This window comes from Somniosus microcephalus, chromosome 12 (assembly GCF_052327205.1).
Source record: "Somniosus microcephalus isolate GS21.2 chromosome 12, FLI_Smic_1.0, whole genome shotgun sequence".
In the NCBI taxonomy this organism is placed as follows: domain Eukaryota; kingdom Metazoa; phylum Chordata; class Chondrichthyes; order Squaliformes; family Somniosidae; genus Somniosus; species Somniosus microcephalus.
Window position 1 is genome coordinate 226,972,609 of NC_140998.1, and position 20,192 is coordinate 226,992,800.

The 20,192-nt window shown below is 47.6% G+C and overlaps 1 protein-coding gene across 1 annotated transcript in view; it reads left to right on the forward strand.

Annotated features, from left to right (window-relative positions):
- The window catches only part of LOC147110223 (uncharacterized), a 149,242-nt gene that overhangs the window by 29,592 nt on the left and 99,458 nt on the right, over positions 1-20,192 (forward strand). The window contains exon 6 of the mRNA XM_086002499.1: positions 1,370-1,462. Within this exon, the coding sequence (XP_085858625.1) occupies positions 1,370-1,462 (93 nt within the window). The remainder of the gene's footprint in view (positions 1-1,369; positions 1,463-20,192) is intronic.

The following is a 20,192-nucleotide window of genomic DNA, read 5'->3' on the forward strand; positions in this document are numbered from 1 at the left end:
GGCCGAACTGTCCTGCCATGACTTACCCTTTAATTAATTTAAATTAAATCAAATCAATACCACTAATTACACTACAATTAAATGATATACTCAAGTGCCTTTGGTTACTAGCACTCCCCGATACACAACAGAGACCTTAGAAACTATAACCACAAAAATTAAGACCTTCTAAATTTTATAAACTATTAATCTTAACTGTCAAACTATAGAGTAATATAAATACTCACCTGGCCGTACTCGCCCAATCAGCTGCTTCCTCTTGCCCGCATCACTTTTTGAATCGTGACGTGGCTCCGGAACGCCGCCGCCGGTCTGAGAGATTGGTAAGCCTCTGTAAAAAAGCTCGCGAAACTGAGTTTAAGTACTCACTTTAACGCTGCTCTCTGCTCCTCCCGACACTGGCCTCTGTAACAAAGCCCGCGAAAGTGAGTTTAAGTACTCACTGTACCGCTGCTCTCTGCTCCTCCCAACACTGGCCTCTGTAAAAAAAAAAAAGCCCGCAAAAGTGAGTTTAAATACTCAATGTACCGCCGCTCTCTGCTCCTCCCGACACCGGCCTCTGTAAAAAAGCCCGCGAAAGTGAGTTTAAGTACTCACTGTACCGCCGCTCTCTGCTCCTCCCGACACTGGCCTCTGTAAAAAAAAAAAAATGCCCGCGAAAGTGAGTTTGTGATCAAAGTCAGTGGCTTAACACCCCACTGTTTAGCTGGAGGTACAGACTGATGTCTGACAAGGTGTCTGATATTTTATAGCTGAAACTATATACAATGCTGAAAAATGTAAAGTCTTTTCCATTTTTGAAGTGTTTTCCCACCACTCACACCTTACAGTCATTATTTTTAGCTTTTCTAATTGCCAAGTGACATAGAGTGCAGGCTGGGAGTATGCAGTATTGCAATATGCACTCCCAGTGCGCACCAGATTGACACAGTGGAATTTTTGCCCATTATTTTTCATGTGAAATAGTTAGTCTTAGAGCACTCTACATATTGTACATCTCTCATATACACACAAAGTTTGGCCATGATACCGAGAAATTCCCAGCACCAAAGATCTAGGTAAACATTTTAATTCATGCACCAGCCTCCAAACATTAGGGCAGACCTATGTGGAGAAATACTTCTGCAGGCATTAAATAATCAATTTAAAAACTATTTTTTTTAAACTAGGTATTTTTTACGAGTCTGTTTTGTTTTGCGTTATTTGCAGCTGATTGGTAACTAACCGATAAGTGATTATTTGACACTTCTGAAACCTTATTTTAGCAGTGATTCCTTTCAAAGATGTGATGTTACAGACATACACGAAAGATAAAACTTGCAATTATGAGTTAAAATACAACCATGTGATTGCTTGTATGTCTTTACAGTTAAAGCTGTATGGTATTGCATTTGGATTCCTCAAGATGCCTGACTTCACAAACTTCTTGGATGAAACTAGAAAAATAATGGAGGAGTACAAGGTATTTATGCCTTACATTCTAATCTAAGTTTGTTTTCATGTCATGATGCTGAAAATTACAAAAGAAATCAAATGAGCGTAAGTGTACAGTCCAGGAAACTGGACTGGGATCATAGCGGGGTCATGGTGGCTGGCGTAAGTCTCATCTCAAACCTGCAGAGCTGGATTCAGGAAAATTCGTGGCTGGAAAATTATAGGTAGATTTTCCATTTCTGCACTCCCTGCACATGCCCAGAGCTCAAATCATGAAATTGCACACTCCAGACCCGAGATATTCCGTCTATTAAAATTAATGATCGAAAAATCACAGACTAGGAATCAGCAATTTCCCAACGTGCACTCTGGGCATGCATCAGGAATTCCATGTCCGTCACCTTATATTCTTAAATTAATGGATGTATGTGACAGATGGCTACCTTTTTAAACAATTCCTTCAATAAAGTGCAACTTTGTCATATTGTTGGGAAGTAACCCGTAAACATTACTGTTCCTCACTAAGAATGCTGCATTTTAAAATGCTGTTGAGATTTTCAAACGTGTGTGCAGATGTTTTTAGGTGATGACTGTGTGGTGTGAAGCTAATTCTGTTGTGGGAAAGGGTGGGTGAAGATCAGGTGTGAAAAATGTGTGCGCCTGATGTTTGAGGGCTGTGGGTGCTGAATCGGCCCCAAAATGGTGTCCGAGCAGCGTGTGCACACTTCAGGCGGCGCCAGACGCCATCTTGGTGAGGGTGTTAGGGTAGCCGTTAGGAGCGTGTGCTGGAAGTATGGTAAGTAGGCAGATCGTGATGTCAATCAGCGTTCATGCGTTCAGCAGCCGAAAGGACCCCCCCCACCAGCGCTATTTTAAAGGAATCATCAAGAACTTTCAGGTAACTTGCTTTTTGATTTCTACTGGCTCTATGTAAGTTTGTGGAACTGTTTACAGCTGTCTCTAGTTATTTAAAGTTAGTGAGGTGAGAGGGAGTGGTGCTGCAAGTGGGGAAGGTCGTGCTTCTGAATTCAAGGGTTCTGGTCAGACCACTTGCTCCCAGTCATGGGTGCTCTAGTTGTCATCCCCCTTGGCCTGCAGCATGACTGGGAGATGGAGCAGAGGCAGCGACGAAGAGGTCAAGCTGCTCACAGAGAGAGGAGCAGGAGGGAGAGCAGGGCTATCAGCACGAGGCCTTGCCCACCTAGGGTTGCCGAGAACAATTCTCTTACCTCAACCTGAGGTAACGTCTGAGACGTCTGCGATTTACGAAGGAGGTACCCACAGAACTCTGCCACCTCTTGCAACCAGACCTACAGCCTCTCTCCAGGGCAAGGACAGCACTGCTAGTGGCTGTGAAGGTGAACATGGTCCTGATTTTCTTTGAGTCGGGATCCTTCCAGGCTGGAGCAGGCGACATCTGTAATACCTCCCAGTTCGCCGTCTACTGCTGCATAAGGGAGGTGACAGATGCTCTTAATGCTAGGAAAGGGAATTCATTGTCTTCTCTCTGACCAGAGAGAAGCAGGCGGAGTGAGCACGTGGCTTTGCCAGGATAACGGACTTCCCCTTGGTGCAGGGCGCCATTGACTGCACGCTCGTGGCTTTGCAGGCACCGTATCTAAATGTTGAGATGTTTTGCAACTGCAAATTCCCCATTCAACATTAGTCCCACACCTTACCTTCCCTCTGTTACTGACCATCACAGCGCCCTCTTGGCCACAATGCTGAAATAAAAGCCACCACAAAGCAAACATTCCAATCAAACTTTATAGACCCTGCATCTAACCTATCCTCTAAAGTACACGGTGTGTCAGCATCAGAGCTTGTGGCTGGGACTGTGAAATCGAGTGACGATGTTTCTTCTTCTTCTCCTTCACTCTTCTCTCCCTCTTCATATTGATCCACTGACTGGGCAGGCTGAATTTCTTGGGTGTCTGAAATGAGAAAGGCACATAGGTAGGGTTGTGGTGAGGGGAGGGAGGAAAGCAAGAGATGCATGCAGGTGAGCCTGTCCACCGCCAGTTAATGTCTGCTGGCACTGGTTATGCGGCACCTTTGCCTGCAAAAGAAAGGGTAATGTGTCATTAAGTGTGTTTGGGTGACGTGCCTGTCATGGTTGAATGGCACCGACTCCTCCAAGGAGGGGGGGCACGGTGGCATAGTGGTTAGCACTGTTGCCTCACAGCGCCAGGGACCCGGGTTCAAATCTGGCCTCGGGCGACTGTCTGTGTGGAGTTTGCACATTCTCCCTGTGTCTGCGTGGGTTTCCTCCGGGTGCTCCGGTTTCCTCCCACAGTCCAAAGATGTGCGGGTTAGGTTGATTTGGCTATGATAAATTGACCCTTAGTGTTAGGGGATTAAATACGTGGGGTTACGGGGATAGGGTGGGATATGTGTCGGTGCAGGCTCGATGGGCCGAAATGGCCTCTATCTGCACTGTGGGGATTCTGTGATTCTGTGATTCTGAGGGGTGAGGTCATGCAGGTGAGCCTGTCCGCTGCTGGTTAAGGTCTACTGGCGCCGGTTATGCAGCACCTTTTCCTGATAGAGTAAAGGAAGTGTATCAGTGAGTGTGGTGTAATGTGTTTGGGCGATGTGCCTGTCATGGTTGAATAGCTGACAGTGTGTTCAAGCTGTGAGATGTGGGTGCGAGGCTTGCAACAGTGGTAAGTGTGTGGGTGAGGTGAAGCTATGAATCAGCGGGAATCGCGGGCTGAGCGGCTGTATAAAGGCTCCCAGAGACCCAGGTAAGGCCTCAGTGCGAGAATCGGCGGGAATCGCGGGCTGAGCGGCTGTATAAAGGCTCCCAGAGACCCAGGTAAGGCCTCAGTGCGAGAATCGGCGGGAATCGCGGGCTGAGCGGCTGTATAAAGGCTCCCAGAGACCCAGGTAAGGCCTCAGTGCGAGAATCGGTGGGAATCGCGGCTGAGCGGCTGTATAAAGGCTCCAGAGACCAGGTAAGGCCTCAGTGCGAGAATCGGCGGGAATCGTGGGCTGAGCGGCTGTATAAAGGCTCCAGAGACCAGGTAAGGCCTCAGTGCGAGAATCGGCGGGAATCGCGGCTGAGCGGCTGTATAAAGGCTCCAGAGCCCAGGTAAGGCCTCAGTGCGAGAATCGTCGGGAATCGCGGGCTGAGCGGCTGTATAAAGGCTCCAGAGACCAGGTAAGGCCTCAGCGTGAGAATCGGCGGGAATCGCGGGCTGAGCGGCTGTATAAAGGCTCCAGAGCCCAGGTAAGGCCTCAGTGCGAGAATCGGCGGGAATCGCGGGCTGAGCGGCTGTATAAAGGCTCCAGAGACCAGGTAAGGCCTCAGCGTGAGAATCGGCGGGAATCGCGGGCTGAGCGGCTGTATAAAGGCTCCAGAGACCAGGTAAGGCTCTCCAGTCTCCAGTCTGGGAACTCGGAGGGAAGGAGAGAGGTGAAAAGTAATCCACGTGTGACGTCACCAGAAAGTGGGGAAGTGATTGGTTGGTAAGTATTTCTCCGTTTTTAAGCTTAAATCTCTTTGGTTTATAGTTTCTAAGGTGTGATATTCACCATCTAGAATTGGGGCAGAGGGTATTTAAGAATAATATTAATAAATTTAATTAATTACATAGAATGGGAGATCAGGTGATGTGTTGCTGCTGCAATATGTGGGAGCTGGTGGACACCATTGATGCTCACGGTGATCACATTTGCAGTAAGTGTTGGCTGCTCGAGGAATTCCGGCTCCGTGTTGAAGAGCTGGAGTCCGAGCTTCAAACACTGAGACACATCAGGGAGGGGGAGAGTTACCTGGACTCTGTGTATCACGAGGTATTCACACCAATTAGATTAATGAATTCAGATGTAGTCCGTGGCCAGGGTCAGGGTGGTCTGACTAGAAGTGAGGCAGGTACGGGGATCCAGGAGGTAGTGTTGGAGGAGCCGCAGCCCTTGCACTTGTCCAACAGGTTCGAGGCTTTTACTCCCTGTGAGGATGGGAACAGGGACTGCGGGGAGGATGAGTAACCTGGCCACAGCACCGTGGAGCGGTGGGCCATTCAAGTGGGGGGAGTTAAAAGAAATGTTGTAGTGGTAGGGGATAGTATCGTTAGGGGGATAGATAGAGTTCTTTGCAGCCAAGAGCGAGAGTCCCGAAGGCTGTGTTGCCTGCCCGGTGCTAGGGTTAAGGACATCTCCTCTGGACTGGAGAGAAACTTGGAGTGGGAGGGGGAGGATCCAGTTGTCGTGGTCCATGTTGGTACCAACGACATAGATAGGACAAGGAAGGAGGTTCTGCTGAGGGAGTTTGAGCAGCTAGGGGCCAAATTAAAATGCAGAACCACAAGGGCTGGATTATTACCTGAGCCACGAGCGAATTTGGCTAGGACAAATAAAATGAGAGAGTTAAATGCGTGGCTCAAAGACTGGTGTGGGAGAAATGGGTTTTGCTTCCTGGGACACTGGCACCAGTACTGGGGCAGGAGGGAGCTGTTTCATTGGGACGGGCTTCACTTGGCCAGTGCTGGGACTAGAGTCCTGGCAGATCATATAACTAGGGCTGTAGAGTGGGCTTTAAACTAACTAGTGGGGGGGAGGTTCCTAGAGAGCAAATAATAAAAATGACAACAGAGAAGGTCATAGACTTAGGTAGCAGTGGGGAAATTAAAAACCAGAGCGTGTCAGGAAGGGGCAGAAGGTATGGAGTAAAAGGTAAAGTAATAAAAAGGGCAAAAGCAGGAACTAAGTGTCACAAAACATCTTTGAAAGTTCTCTATCTGAATGCACGTAGCATTCGTAACAAAATAGACGAGTTAATGGCACAAATAACTACATATGGGTATGATCTTGTGGCCATTACAGAAACATGGCTGCAGGGTGACAATGCCTGGGAATTAAACATACCAGGTTATTTAACGATCAGGAAGGACAGGCAGGAAGGAAGGGGAGGTGGGGTGGCTATGTTAATAAAGGAAGGAATCACTGTAATACAGAGAAATGATATTGGGTCAAAAGATCAGGATAATGAAACAGTTTGGGTGGAGGTAAGGAATAATCAGGGGAAAAAAACACTAGTGGGCGTAGTCTATAGGCCTCCGAACAGTGGCAACACTGTTGGACGGATTATCAATCAGGAAATAGTTGAGGCTTGTAATAAGGGAACATCTATAATTATGGGGGATTTTAACTATCATATTAATTGGACAATTCAAATTGGGCAGGGCTGCCTTGAGGATGAGTTCATTGAGTGTATTAGGGATGGGTTTCTTGAGCAGTATGTAACTGAACCGACCAGGGGGCAAGCAACCTTAGATCTCGTCCTGTGTAACGAGACAGGATTAATTAAAAATGTCCTAGTAAAGGATCCCCTCGGAATGAGTGACCATAACATGGTTGAATTCCATATTCAATTAGAGGGTGAGAAGGTTGGATCTCAAACAAGCGTGCTAAGCTTGAATAAAGGAGACTATGAATGTATGAGAGCGGAATTGAGTAGAGTGGATTGGGAAAATAGATTAAAGGGTAAGACGATACATGATCAGTGGTGTACATTTAAGGAGTTATTTTACAACTTCCAAAAAATATATATTCCACTGAGAAGAAAAGGGTGTAAAAGAAAAGACAGCCATCCGTGGCTAAGTAAAGAAATTAAGGATAGTATTCGACTAAAAACAAGGGCATATAAGGTAGCCAAATCTAGTGGGAGGATAGAGGATTGGGGAAACTTTAAAAGACAGCAAAAAATAACAAAAAGATTGATTAAGAAAGGGAAGATAGATTATGAAAGTAAATTAGCAAAAAATGTAAAAACAGATAGTAAGAGTTTTTATAGTTATATAAAAAGAAAAAGGGTGGCTAAAGTAAATGTTGGTCCCTTAGAGGATGAGACCGGGAAATTAATGGTGGGAAATATGGAGATGGCAAAAACACTGAATGAATATTTTATATCAGTCTTTACAGTAGAAGACACTAAGAATATCCGAACACTGGACAAACAGGGGGCTAAAGGGGGGGAGGAGTTAAACACAGTCAAAATCACTAAGGAAATGGTACTCGGTAAAATAATGGGACTCAAGGCGGATAAATCACCTGGACCTGATGGCTTACATCCTAGGGTCTTGAGGGACGTGGCGGTAGGGATTGTGGATGCATTGGTAATAATTTTCCAAAACTCCCTGGACTCGGCAAAGGTCCCGGCAGACTGGAAAACTGCTAATGTAACACGCTTATTTAAAAAGGGCAGTAGACAGAAGGCTGGAATCTATAGACCGGTTAGCCTAACATCTGTGGTAGGTAAAATTTTGGAGTCCATTATTAAGGAGACAATAACAGGACATCTGGATAATCATAATTTAATAGGACAAAGTCAGCATGGTTTTATGAAGGGGAAGTCATGTTTGACAAATTTGCTGGAGGCACGGTGGCATAGTGGTTAGCACTGTTGCCTCACAGCGCCAGGGACCCGGGTTCGAATCCGGCCTCGGGTGACTGTCTGTGTGGAGTTTGCACATTCTCCCCGTGTTTGCATGGGTTTCCTCCGGGTGCTCCGGTTTCCTCCCACAGTCCAAAGATGTGCGGGTTAGGTTGATTGGCTATGATAAATTGACCCTTAGTGTTAGGGGGTTAAATACGTGGGGTTACGGGGATAGGGTGGGATATGTGTTGGTGTAGGGGTTACGGGGATCGGGTGGGATATGTGTCGGTGCAGACTCGATGGGCCGAAATGGCCTCTATCTGCACTGTGGGGTTTCTGTGATTTCTGTGATAACATATAGGGTGGATAAAGGGGAACCAGTGGACGTAGTGTATTTAGACTTCCAAAAGGCATTTGACAAGGTGCCACACAAAAGATTATTGCTTAAGATAAAAAATCACAGGATTGGGGGTAATATTCTGGCATGGATAGAGGATTGGCTATCTAACAGAAGGCAGAGAGTTGGGATAAATGGTTCATTCTCAGACTGGCAATCAGTAACTAGTGGTGTTCCGCAGGGGTCAGTGCTGGGTCCCCAACTCTTTACAATCTATATTAACGATTTGGAGGAGGGGACCGAGTGTAACATATCAAAGTTTGCAGATGATACTAAGATGGGAGGGAAAGTAGTGAGTGAGGAGGACATAAAAAACCTGCAAGGGGACATAGACAGGCTAAGTAAGTGGGCAGTGATTTGGCAGATGGAATACAATCCTGGAAAGTGTGAGGTTATGCACTTTGGCAGGAAAAATCATAGAGCAAGTTATTATCTTAATGGCAAGAAACTTGAAAGTACTGAAGTACAAAGGGATCTGGGGGTCCTGGTGCACGAAACTCAAAAGGTTAGTATGCAGGTGCAGCAAGTGATTAAGAAGGCCAATGGAATGTTGGCTTTCATTGCTAGGGGGATAGAATATAAAAATAGGGAGGTATTGCTTCAGTTGTACAAGGTATTGGTGAGGCCGCACCTGGAGTACTGCGTACAGTTTTGTTGTCCATACTTAAGAAAGGACATACTTGCTCTCGAGTCAGTACAAAGAAGGTTTACTCGGTTAATCCCGGGGATGAGGGGATGGACATATGAGGAGAGGTTGAGTAGATTGGGACTCTACTCATTGGAGTTCAGGAGAATGAGAGGCGATCTTATTGAAACATATAAGATTGTGAAGGCGTTGGATCGGGTGGATGCGGGGAAGATGTTCCCGATGATGGGTGAAACTAGAACTAGGGGGCATAGTCTTAGAATAAGGGGCTGCTCTTTCAAAACTGAGATGAGGAGGAACTACTTCACTCAGAGGGTGGTAGGTCCATGGAATATGCTGCCCCAAAAAGCTGTAGAAGCTACATCATTACATAAATTTAAAACAAAAATAGACAGTTTCCTAGAAGTAAAGGGAATTAAGGGTTACGGGGAGCGGGCAGGAATTTGGACATGAGTCTAGGTTCGGATCGGTCATGGCCCTGTGGGTAGCGGAGCGGGCCCAGGGGCCGTGTAGCCTGATCCTGCTCCTATTTCGTGTGTCTAATTCTGTTAAGATTCAGGAGATGGTTCTGTGATAGTGGATTGGCGGTTAGGATCAGATCAGCCATGATCTTATTGAATGGCGGAGCAGGCTCGAGGGGCCGATTGGCCTACTCCTGCTCCTATTTCTTATGTTCTTATGTTCTTATGAATAAGAGGTGTGAGTTGTGTTTGGTAGAGATTGTTGGTAGGTGAGTGATGGGCATGTGGTGCATTGAGCATTGTGTGAAGCTAATGGTGCAGATGGTGGGATATGGCTTTTGAAGATTAATTCACTAACTTTGACCACTCGTGTGAGGTCATTAAACTTCTTCCTGCACTGAGTCCAGGTCCTCAGGGCTAAACTGCTGGCAATTTACCACAGTGGCCAACTGCTCCCACTGCAGCCTGGTCTGTTGTCTGGAGGGCCTTCTGGCCCCCTGTGAAAAGTGGACCTCTCTCCTGGAGTTGACCTCCTGGACCAACGCCTCCAGTGCTGCATCCGAGAATGTTGGTGCACACTCTCTCCCCTGTTGTGCCATCATAACAAGTTTCTTCTCCAATGTCCTCCCAGCCAGTTCAATCACCTGTTGCAGGCAGAAGGCACCTCCCTTTAAGTGTTGCAGACTGCCTTTATGTAATGCAGGCAAGCTTTAATTGGAGCTTGCCTCACACGATCCTGGGCCCCTTGCTGAGCGTTCAGCCACTCAGCAGCGTGTTTAGTGCTGGGCTGAATGCTACAAACATGTAAATTAGCAGGCAGCATGAAGGCTGCGTGCTACCTGCAGTCCTCCGAACTGCCGCAGTTTGATAGTGCATCGCGATCCCTATGCCCATTTTTGGGCCTTATCCAATTTCTAGGCCTAGGACTTGTAGTAGAGCACCGAATGGTGGTAATACATGAAAAATATGATACTGGCACCCCAACACTCTTTGGTCATAGACACATCCTTACAAGGATGGAGTTCACGCCAATGCAACGAATGGTTTCTGGATATATGACCTGTGAAAGAACCTTGGCGGTGTAAAATCATAGGTAGAGTTTCTGTTTCCCCAATAGGAAGTGTACACTCTCTCCCTAGAGAGATGCACTCTACTTATCTAAGACTAGCGAACTTACGTCGCAGAGTCGAAGCTTATGTGCCCCCATGTACTCGCAAGAGTACTGCTGAAATTTGAGCAGCTAAAAGTAAGCAACCTACCTGAACAGAGCACTAGTAAGTTTCACAGTGCTTGTCCAACTGGGACACCCCTACCCATTAGGGCATTGGCTTGCATTCAAGATGGCTCCTGGGCTGGCAGTCCTTACTGAGCTGCTTTACTCTTCAACTGTATCCTTGGTTATCCATTGCCATTTCTTCCCCCAATCTCCTTTCTTCTGTTGCTTAAGATACCCTGGCTCTGATAGTGAAGACATTTCAGCCCAAACTACAAGTTCAAACTACAAGTTTAAAGTTACCCCTGCAGAGTCCGCTGCCCATCCCCCGACCCGGCGTGTCTTTGTACTCACTGAGCTCCTTCAACTGCCGGAACTCTGCTGCAACTTGACTTCCATCACCTGGATTCCTCTACCAACAGGACTATGCTGCTCTACTGACTACACTGTTTGGCTCGGTGGCTGTGACTCTGCTCTGCTTTTCAGTCGCTTTAAGTCTTATGCTGCTGAATTCTTTTCTCAAATTGGTTTCCGATCTTCTGGACTTCTCTGGACATCTAGACTTCATTTCTGCTTTGAACTACACTGGATGACACCACTACGCTTCTGCACTGGACTACACTGGATTACACTGTAAGACTTATCTGCTGTGTCTCTAACTCTGCTGCTAAAAGATGTTTTAACCTTTAAACTGCGGCTGTGTCTCTGCTGAACTGGGTCTACTGGTTTTTCAGCTCTGTTGGCTTCTAGCAAGAAGCTGCTGTTTCACTTGCTGTCTGGTGACTCATTCTACCGGTTTTCAGCTTTGCTGGTCGCTGCCTTGTGATTTTACCTATTTTCCGCCGCATTGAGCTACGGTGACCTCCAACTTGCATCAATTTAGCCATCATCTTTCTGCACCGCTACCGACTCTCATTCCTACAGCAACTACCTCCAACCTCGAACTCTCTACCCTTCAAATAGCTTCTGGACTTCACTCGCCTGCTTTGGACAGCGGTTCATCGATACTCTGTGCTGGCTCCATCTTGCTTACGTTGGCTTTGTCCGTCCATGGGACCTCTGACTTTGACCCTGGTCTCCCTACTATTGTCTCCAACCTATTCCCTGCTACCAGAAAATAGGTATCCACTAACTATTACATTTAACCAGGCCTGTGTAACCTGAGCTTTTCCCCTGTGTCCATTCGCGTGCGCACTTTGGCTGCTGCTCCGGATCCAAGCCATTCAATACTTTTCCACTTTTTCCCGCCCTTTTCCTTTTCTCTCTATCCCTCCCTGACTGCTCTCTCCTGTTGTCATGCCTCCTTTCATCTCTCCTCTCTCGGATACTCTGCCCTCCCAAATCCCTACCCCAATCCTTCATTACTCTTCGACCTTCCTATTCTCCTACCAGCGTCCCAGGCTTGACTCCCTCTTAGATAAGCATACAGCTTCCCTCTGTGCCACTCTTGGCATCCTACGAAGGGCCCATCGAGGCACTCGTCGCTGCCTCCTTACGAGCAGCAACCCCAACTGTCCCATCCTCTCTCACTCACCTTCCCCCCCCAGCGCGCCAACTGGGGGCAAATCTTGCCAATCTGCTCCCCATCCATGGCAGTAGGGCAGCCATCACCGACCCTCTCTGCATCTCTCTGCAGAATGTCCGTTCACTTGCGAACAAGGGCCTTGGCATCCATGAGCTTATCGTGGATGATTGCATCAACATGGCCCTGACGGAAACTTGGTTGAGGGGTGATGACACCTTACCCTTAAATGAAGCCTACCTGCCTGGCTATATCTTCCACCACTTTCCACGCTCAGACTGCCATGGTGGCCGTGTGGCTCTCATCACCAAATCACACCTTGGTCTGTCCCCTACACCTCTGGCACTTTCTTCTCCTTTGAGCATCTCACCGTATTCCACCCCTCACACCTCTCATTTAAAATTATTCTTCTCTACCGCTCACCCAAGTACCATAAAAATCTTATTACTGAGCTATCTTCACTGCTTTCCTCCCTCAGCCTCTGCACCGAACGACTTTTTAAAAATTTGTTTATGGGATGTGGGCATCGCTGGCAAGACCAGCATTTATTGCCCATCCTTAATTGCCCTTGAGAAGGTGGTGGTGAGCCGCCTTCTTGAACCGCTGCAGTCCGTGTGGTGAAGGTACTCCCACAATGCTGTTTGGTAGGGAGTTCAAGGATTTTGACCCAGCGAGGATGAAGGATCGGCGATATATTTCCAAGTCAGGATGGTGTGTGACTTGGAGGAGAACTTGGAGGTGGTGGTGTTCCCATGCACCTGCTACCCTTGTCCTTCTAGGTGGAAGAGGTTGCAGGTTTGTGAGGTGTAGCCGAAGAAGCCTTGGCGAGTTGCTGCAGTGTGTTATGAATCTTATGATCCATGAAGAAAGACTCATGAAATAACACTGGACGGCCAGCTGGTGGCGCTGTCCAAGGAGTATAAATACTCAGGCGTGGGCCCAGCTTGCCCAGGTCATTTTGTAAACAGGAACTAGTGAAAGATAACTTGACCTCCATGTTTTGAAACAAGTTGATTAAAGCCTTGCTTTATACTCGAACCAAGTGCGTAGTGAGTTTTATTATGTCACAGAGCATCTTGTAGAAGTTACGCAATGCAGCCACGGTACGGCGGTGGTGGATGGAGTGAATGTTTAAGGTGGTGGATGGGCTGCCAATCAAATGGGCTGCTTTGTCCTGGATGGTGTCGAGCTTCTTGAGTGTTGTTGGAGCAGTACTGAACCAGGCAAGTGGAGAGTATTCCATCACACTCCTTACTTGTGCCTTGTAGATGGTGGAAAGGCTTTGGGGAGTCAGGAGGTGAGACACTCGCTGCAGAATACCTAGCCTCTGACCTGCTCTTGTTGCCACAGTATTTATGTGGCTGGTCCAGTTAAGTTTCTGGTCAATGGTGACCCCCAGGATGTTGATGGTGGGGGATTCGGCGATGGTAATGCCGTTGAATGTCAAGGGGCAGTGGTTAGACTCTCGCTTGTTGGAGATAGTCATTGCCTGGCACTTCTGTGATGCGAATGTTACCTGCCACTTATCAGCCCAAGCCTGAACGTCGTCCAGGTGTTGTTGCATGCGGGCATGGACTGCTTCATTATCTGAGGAGTTGTGAATGGCGCTGAACACTGTACAGTCATCAGTGAACATCCCCATTTCTGACCTTATGTTGGAGGGAATGTCATAGTGTCATAGAGTTATACAGCATAGAAAGAGGCCCTTCGGCCCATCGTGTCTGTGCCGGCCATCAAGCCCTATTTATTCTAATCCCATTTTCCAGCACTTGGTCCGTAGCCTTGTATGCTATGGCGTTTCAAGTGCTCATCTAAATGATTCTTGAATGTTGTGAGGGTTCCTGCCTCTACCACCCTTTCAGGAAGTGAGTTCCAGATTCCAACCGCCCTCTGGGTGAAAAAGTTTTCCCTCAAATCCCCTCTAAACCTCCTACCCCTTACCTTGAAACTATGCCCCCTGGTTATTGACCCCTCTACTGAGGGGAAAAGTTCCTTTCTATCTACCCTATCTATGCCCCTCATAATTTTGTACACCTCAATCAGGTCCCCCCTCAGCCTTCTCTGCTCTAAGGTAAACAACCCCAGCCTGTCCAGTCTCTCTTCATAGCTGAAACGCTCCAGCCCAGGTAACATCCTGGTGAATCTCCTCTGCATCCTCTCCAATGCAATCAGATCCTTCCTATAGTGTGGCGACCAGAACTGCACACAGTATTCCAGCTGTGGCCTAATTAGCATTTTGTACAGCTCCATCATAACCTCCCTGCTCTTATAGTCTATGTCTCGGCTAATGAAGGCAAGTATCCCATATGCCTTCTTAACCACCTTATCTACCTGTCCTGCTGCCTTCAGGGATATATGTACATGCACACCAAGGTCCCTCTGATCCTTTGTCCTTCCTAGGGTCCTACCATTCATTGTGTATTCCCTTGCCTTGTTAGTCCTCCCAAAATGCATCACCTCACACTTTTCAGGGTTAAATTCCATTTGCCACTGTTCTGCCCATCTGACCAACCCATCTATATTGTCCTGTAGCCTGAGGCTTTCCTCCTCGCTATTTACCACTCTACCAATTTTCGTGTCATTTGCGAACTTACTGATCATACCTCCTACATTCATATCTAAATCATTAATTTACACTACAAACATCAAGGGACCCAGCACCGATCCCTGCGGTACACCACTGGACACAGGCTTCAAGTCACAAAAACAACCTTCAACCATCACCCTCTGCCTCCTGCCACTAAGCCAATTTTGGATCCAATGTACCAAATTGCCCTGGATCCCATGGGCTCTTACCTTCTTGACCAGTCTCCCATGTGGGACTTTGTCAAAAGCCTTACTGAAGTCCATGTAGACTATATCAACTGCACTACCCTTATCCACACACCTAGTCACCCCCTCGAAAAATTCAATCAAATTGGTTAGACATGATCTCCCCCTGACTGACTATCCTTGATTAATCCTTGCCTCTCCAAGTGGAGACTAATTCTGTCCCTCAGAATTATTTCCAATAATTTCCCTACCGCTGATGTTAGGTTCACTAGCCTGTAATTTTCCCTGGTTTATCCCTACTACCCTTCTTGAATAATGGTACTACATTAGCTGTCCTCCAGTCCTCTGGCACCTCCCCTGTGGCCAGAGAGGTTCTGAAAATTTGTGTCAGAGCCCCTGCAATCTCCTCCCTTGCCTCACACAGCAGCCTGGGATACATCTTGTCTGGGCCTGGGGATTTATCCACTTTTAAGCCTGCTAAAACCGCTAGTGCCTCCTCCCTCTCAATGCTAATTTGTTCAAGTATATCACAAGCCCCTGCCTGATTTCTCTGCCTATATCGTCCTTCTCCATAGTGAACACAAATGCAAAATATTCATTTAAAATCTCACCTACATCTTCCGGCTCTACACACAGATTGCCGCTTTGGTCCCTAATGGGCCCTACTCTTTCCCTGCTTATCCTCTTGCCCTTAATTATACTTATAAAACACCTTGGGATTTTCCTTTATTTTGCCCACCAGTGTTTTTTCATGCCTCCTCTTCGCTCTCCTAATTTCTTTTTTATGTACCCCCCTGCACTTTCTATACTCCTCTAGGCCTTGCCCTGTTTTTAGTCCTTTGTATCTGCCAAACGCCTCCCTTTTTTACCTAATCCATTCTTGTATATCCCTTCACATCCAGGGTTCCCTGGACTTGTTGGTCCCACCCTTGACCTTTACGGGAACATGTTGGCGCTGTGCTCTCTCTATGTGTTGAAACAGCTGAAGATGGTTGGGCCTTGGACACTGCCTAGCAGCGATGTCCTGGGGCTGTGATGATTGACCTTCAACCACTACAACCATCTTCCTGTATGGCTCCAGCCAGTTGAGAGTTTGCCCCCTGATTCCGATTGACTTCAGTTTTACTAGGGCCCCTTCATGCCACACCCGGTCAAATGCTGCCTTGATGTTCTCTCTCCTCAGGTACTGTCCCTTTCTCCCTCAAATCTGCCGTCATCACCCCCTCCTCAAAAAAACAACTCTTGACCCCTCCGTCCTTGCAAACTACCACCCCATCTCCAACCTCCCTTTCCTCCCCAAAGTCGTTGAACGTGTTGTCGCCTCCCAAATCCCTGCCCATCTTTCCCGCAACTCTATGTTTGAACGGCTCCAATCAGGTTTCCGCCCCTGCCACAGTACCGAAACGTTTCTCATCAAAGTCACAAATGACATCCTTTGTGAATGTGACAAATGTAAACTATCCCTCCTCATCCTTCTTGACTTGTCTGCAGCCTTTGACACGGTTGACCACTCTATCCTCCTCCAACGTCTCTCCACTGTCGTCCAGCTGGTGGGACTGCACTTGCCTGGTTCCATTCTTACCTATCTAATCGTAGCCAGAGAATCACCTGCAACAGCTTCTCTTCCCGCTACCACATTGTTACCTCTGGTGTCCCCCAAGAATCTATCCTTGGCCCCCTCCTATTTCTAATCTACATGCTGCCCGTTGGCGACATCTTCTGAAAACATAGCGTCAGTTTCCACATGTACGCTGATGACACCCAGCTCTTCTCTCAACCCCTCCACATCTCTAAATTGTCAGACTGCTTGTCCGACATCCAGTTCTGGATGCGCAGAAATTTTCTCCAATTAAATATTGGGAAGACCGAAGCCTTTGTTTTCGGTCCCCACCACAAAGTCCGTTCCCTAGCCACTGATGCCAACCCTCTCCCTAACATTAGTCAGTGGCTGAACCACACTGTCCGCAACCTTGGTGTCATATTTGACCCTGAAATGAGCTTCTGACCACATCTACGGCATAACTAAGACCGCCTACTTCCACCTCCGGAACATCGCCCGTCTCCGCCCTGGCCTCAGCTCATCCACTGCTGAAACCCTCATCCATGCCTCTGCTATCTCTAAACTTCACTATTCCAACACACTCCTGGCTGGCCTCCCACATTCTACTCTACATAAACTTGAGGTGATCCAAAACTCGGCTGCCCGTGTCCTAACTCGCACCAAGTCCTGTTCACCCATCACCCCTGTGCTCGCTGACCTCCATGGCCTCGCCCCTCCATATCTCTGTAATCTCCTCCAGCCCCACAACCCCCTGAGTTATCTGCGCTCCTCTAATTCTACCCTCTTGAGCATCCCTGATTATAATCGCTCAACCATTGGTGACGTGCCTTCTGTTGCATAGGCCCTAAGCTCTGGAATTCCGTGCCTAAACCTGTCCGCCTCTCTACCTCTCTTTCCTTCTTTAAGACGTTCCTTAAAAACTACCTCTTTGATCAAGCTTTTGGTCACCTGCGCTGATTCCTCCTTACTTGGCTCGGTGTCAAATTTTTTGTTTTGTAATACTCCTGTGAAGTGCCTTGGGATGTTTTACTACGTTAAAGGCGCTATATAAATACAAGTTGTTGTTGCAGGGTTATTTGGAACTGAGTAGGAAGAATCAGATCCTCACATGGCTTCTCTTTCTATTTTCTTTCCCTTATTTTCTTCTTCTGTCCCTATTTGTGTTTCTTAAATGGTCACATACCCCAATCCGCCATTCTTCCAGACACTGACCTTCCCCATGCTCCTAAGCCTCAGTCCCTCCACGCCCACTAGTACTCACCAATCTACCTGTCGCAGATGCATTTGTCCATGACAGTATTGGTAGGCGTGACCACTGCACAGTCCTTGTGGAGATGAAGTCCCATCTTCACACTGAGGACACCCTCCATAGTGTTGTATGGCACTACAACTACGCTAAATGGGAAAGACTCAGAACAGATCTAGCAGCTCAAAGCTGTCCGTTCATGAGGTGCTGTGGGCCATCAGCAACATCAGCATTTTATTACACCACAATCGGTAACCTCATGGCCTGGCATATTCCTGACTGTCCCAGTACCATCAAGCCAGGAGAGCGGAGAGTCGGCGAACCTGCGAGGGAGCACCAGAGGCGGCACATAAAGAGCACCAGAGGCGGCGAGCAGCGAGGCCCAGAGCCCCGAGAGAGCGGAGAGTCGGCGGACCTGCGAGGGAGCACCAGAGGCGGCACATAAAGAGCACCAGAGGCGGCGAGGCCCAGAGCCCCGAGAGAGCGGAGAGTCGGCGGACCTGCGAGGGAGCACCAGAGGCGGCACACAAAGAGCACCAGAGGTGTACCAATCCAGGTTCCGGGAGAGGGAAGCAAAAAGTAATCCAAGTGTGATGTCACCAGGAAGCAGGTAAGTGATTGGTTGGTGAGTATTTCTTTCTCCTTTTCATTGCAAGCTTAAATTCTGCGGTTTATATTTTCTTGGGTCTCTGTGGTGTAGTGGGGACAGTTGGTAAATAAGCGCCCTAGAGTATATCTTTAACTGGTGGTATTGAATTAATTTAAATTAATTAAAGGGGTAAGTCATGCCAGGAGAGCCCAGCCCCGTGTTATGCTCCTCTTGCTCTATGTGGGAATTCAGGGACGCTGCCAGTGTCCCTGACGACCACGTGTGCCAGAAATGCATCCAGCTGCAGCTACTAACAGGCCGTATTGAGGCGCTGGAGTTGTGGATGGGTGGGTTGTGGAGCATTCATGATGCTGAGAGGGTCGTGGATTACACGTTTGATGAGTTGGTCACGCCGCAGGGTAGGGCTGCACAGGCAGAAGGGAAATGGGTGACCACCAGGCGGAGCAATAGAAGCAGGCAGGTAGTGCAGGGGACCCCTGTGGCCATCCCCCTTTCAAACAGGTATACCAATTTGGATACTGTTGAGGGGGATGACTCACCAGGGGAAGGCAGCAGCAGCCAACTTCCTGGCACCAGGGGTGCTTCTGCTGCTCAGGAAGGGAGGAAAAAGAGTGGGAGAGCAATAGTGGTAGGGGATTCTATCGTAAGGGGAACAGATAGGCGTTTCTGTGGCCATAGTCATGACTCCAGGATGGTTTGTTGCCTCCCTGGTGCCAGGGTCAAGGATGTCACTGAACGGCTGCAGGGCATTCTGAAGGGAGAGGGTGAACAGGCAGAGGTCGTGGTTCACATTGGGACCAACGACATAGGTAGGAAGAGGGATGAGGTCCTGCAGCAAGAATTTAGGGAGCTAGGTAGCAGATTAAAGAGTAGGACCTCAAAGGTTGTAATCTCTGGATTACTCCTGGTGCCACATGCTAGTGAGTATAGGAATAGGAGGATAGAGCAGATGAATGCGTGGCTAAAGAGTTGGTGCAGGAGAGAGGGCTTTAGTTTCCTGGATCACTGGGCCTGCTTCTGGGGAAGGTGGGACTTGTACAAGTCGGACGGGTTGCACCTGAACCAGAGCGGGACAAATATCCTTGCGGGGAGGTTTGCTAGCACTGTTCGGGGGGGTTTAAACTAAAATGGCAGGGGGTTGGGAACCTGAGCAGGGAGACAGAGGAAAGGAAAACAGGGGTTAAAGCAAAAGATAGGAAGGAGAAAAACAAAAGTGGCAGTCAGAGAAATCAATGGTTTAAATCAAACGTGGCCACAATAAATAATAATTCTAATAGGTCTAAGAGTGTTAAAAAAACAAGCCTGAAGGCTTTGTGTCTTAATGCGAGGAGCATTTGTAATAAGGTGGATGAATTGGCTGCGCAAATAGAGGTAAATGAATATGATTTGGTTGGGATTACGGAAACGTGGTTCAAGGATGGCCAAGACTGGGAACTCAACATCCAGGGGTATTCGATATTCAGGAAAGATAGGCAAAAAGGAAAGGGAGGTGGGGTAGCATTACTGGTTAAAGAAGGGATTAATACAATTGTAATGAAGGATATTAGCTCTGATGATGTGGAATCTGTATGGGTAGAATTGAGAAATACTAAGGGGAAAAAAACATTAGTGGGAGTGGTATATAGACCTCGAAACAGTAAGGCGGAGGTTGGGGATGGCATTAAAAGGGAAATTAAAGAAGCGTGCAATAAGGGCACAGCAGTCATCATGGGTGACTTTAATCTACATATAGATTGGGCCAACCAAATTAGTAACAATACTGTGGAGGAGGAATTCCTGGAGTGTTTACGGGATGGTTTCCTGGACCAATATGTCGAGGAACCAACCAGAGATCAGGCCATCTTAGACTGGGTATTATGTAACGAGAAAGGATTAATTAGCAATCTTGTTGTACGAGGCCCCTTGGGTCAGAGCGATCATAATATGATCGAATTCTTCATTAAGATGGAGA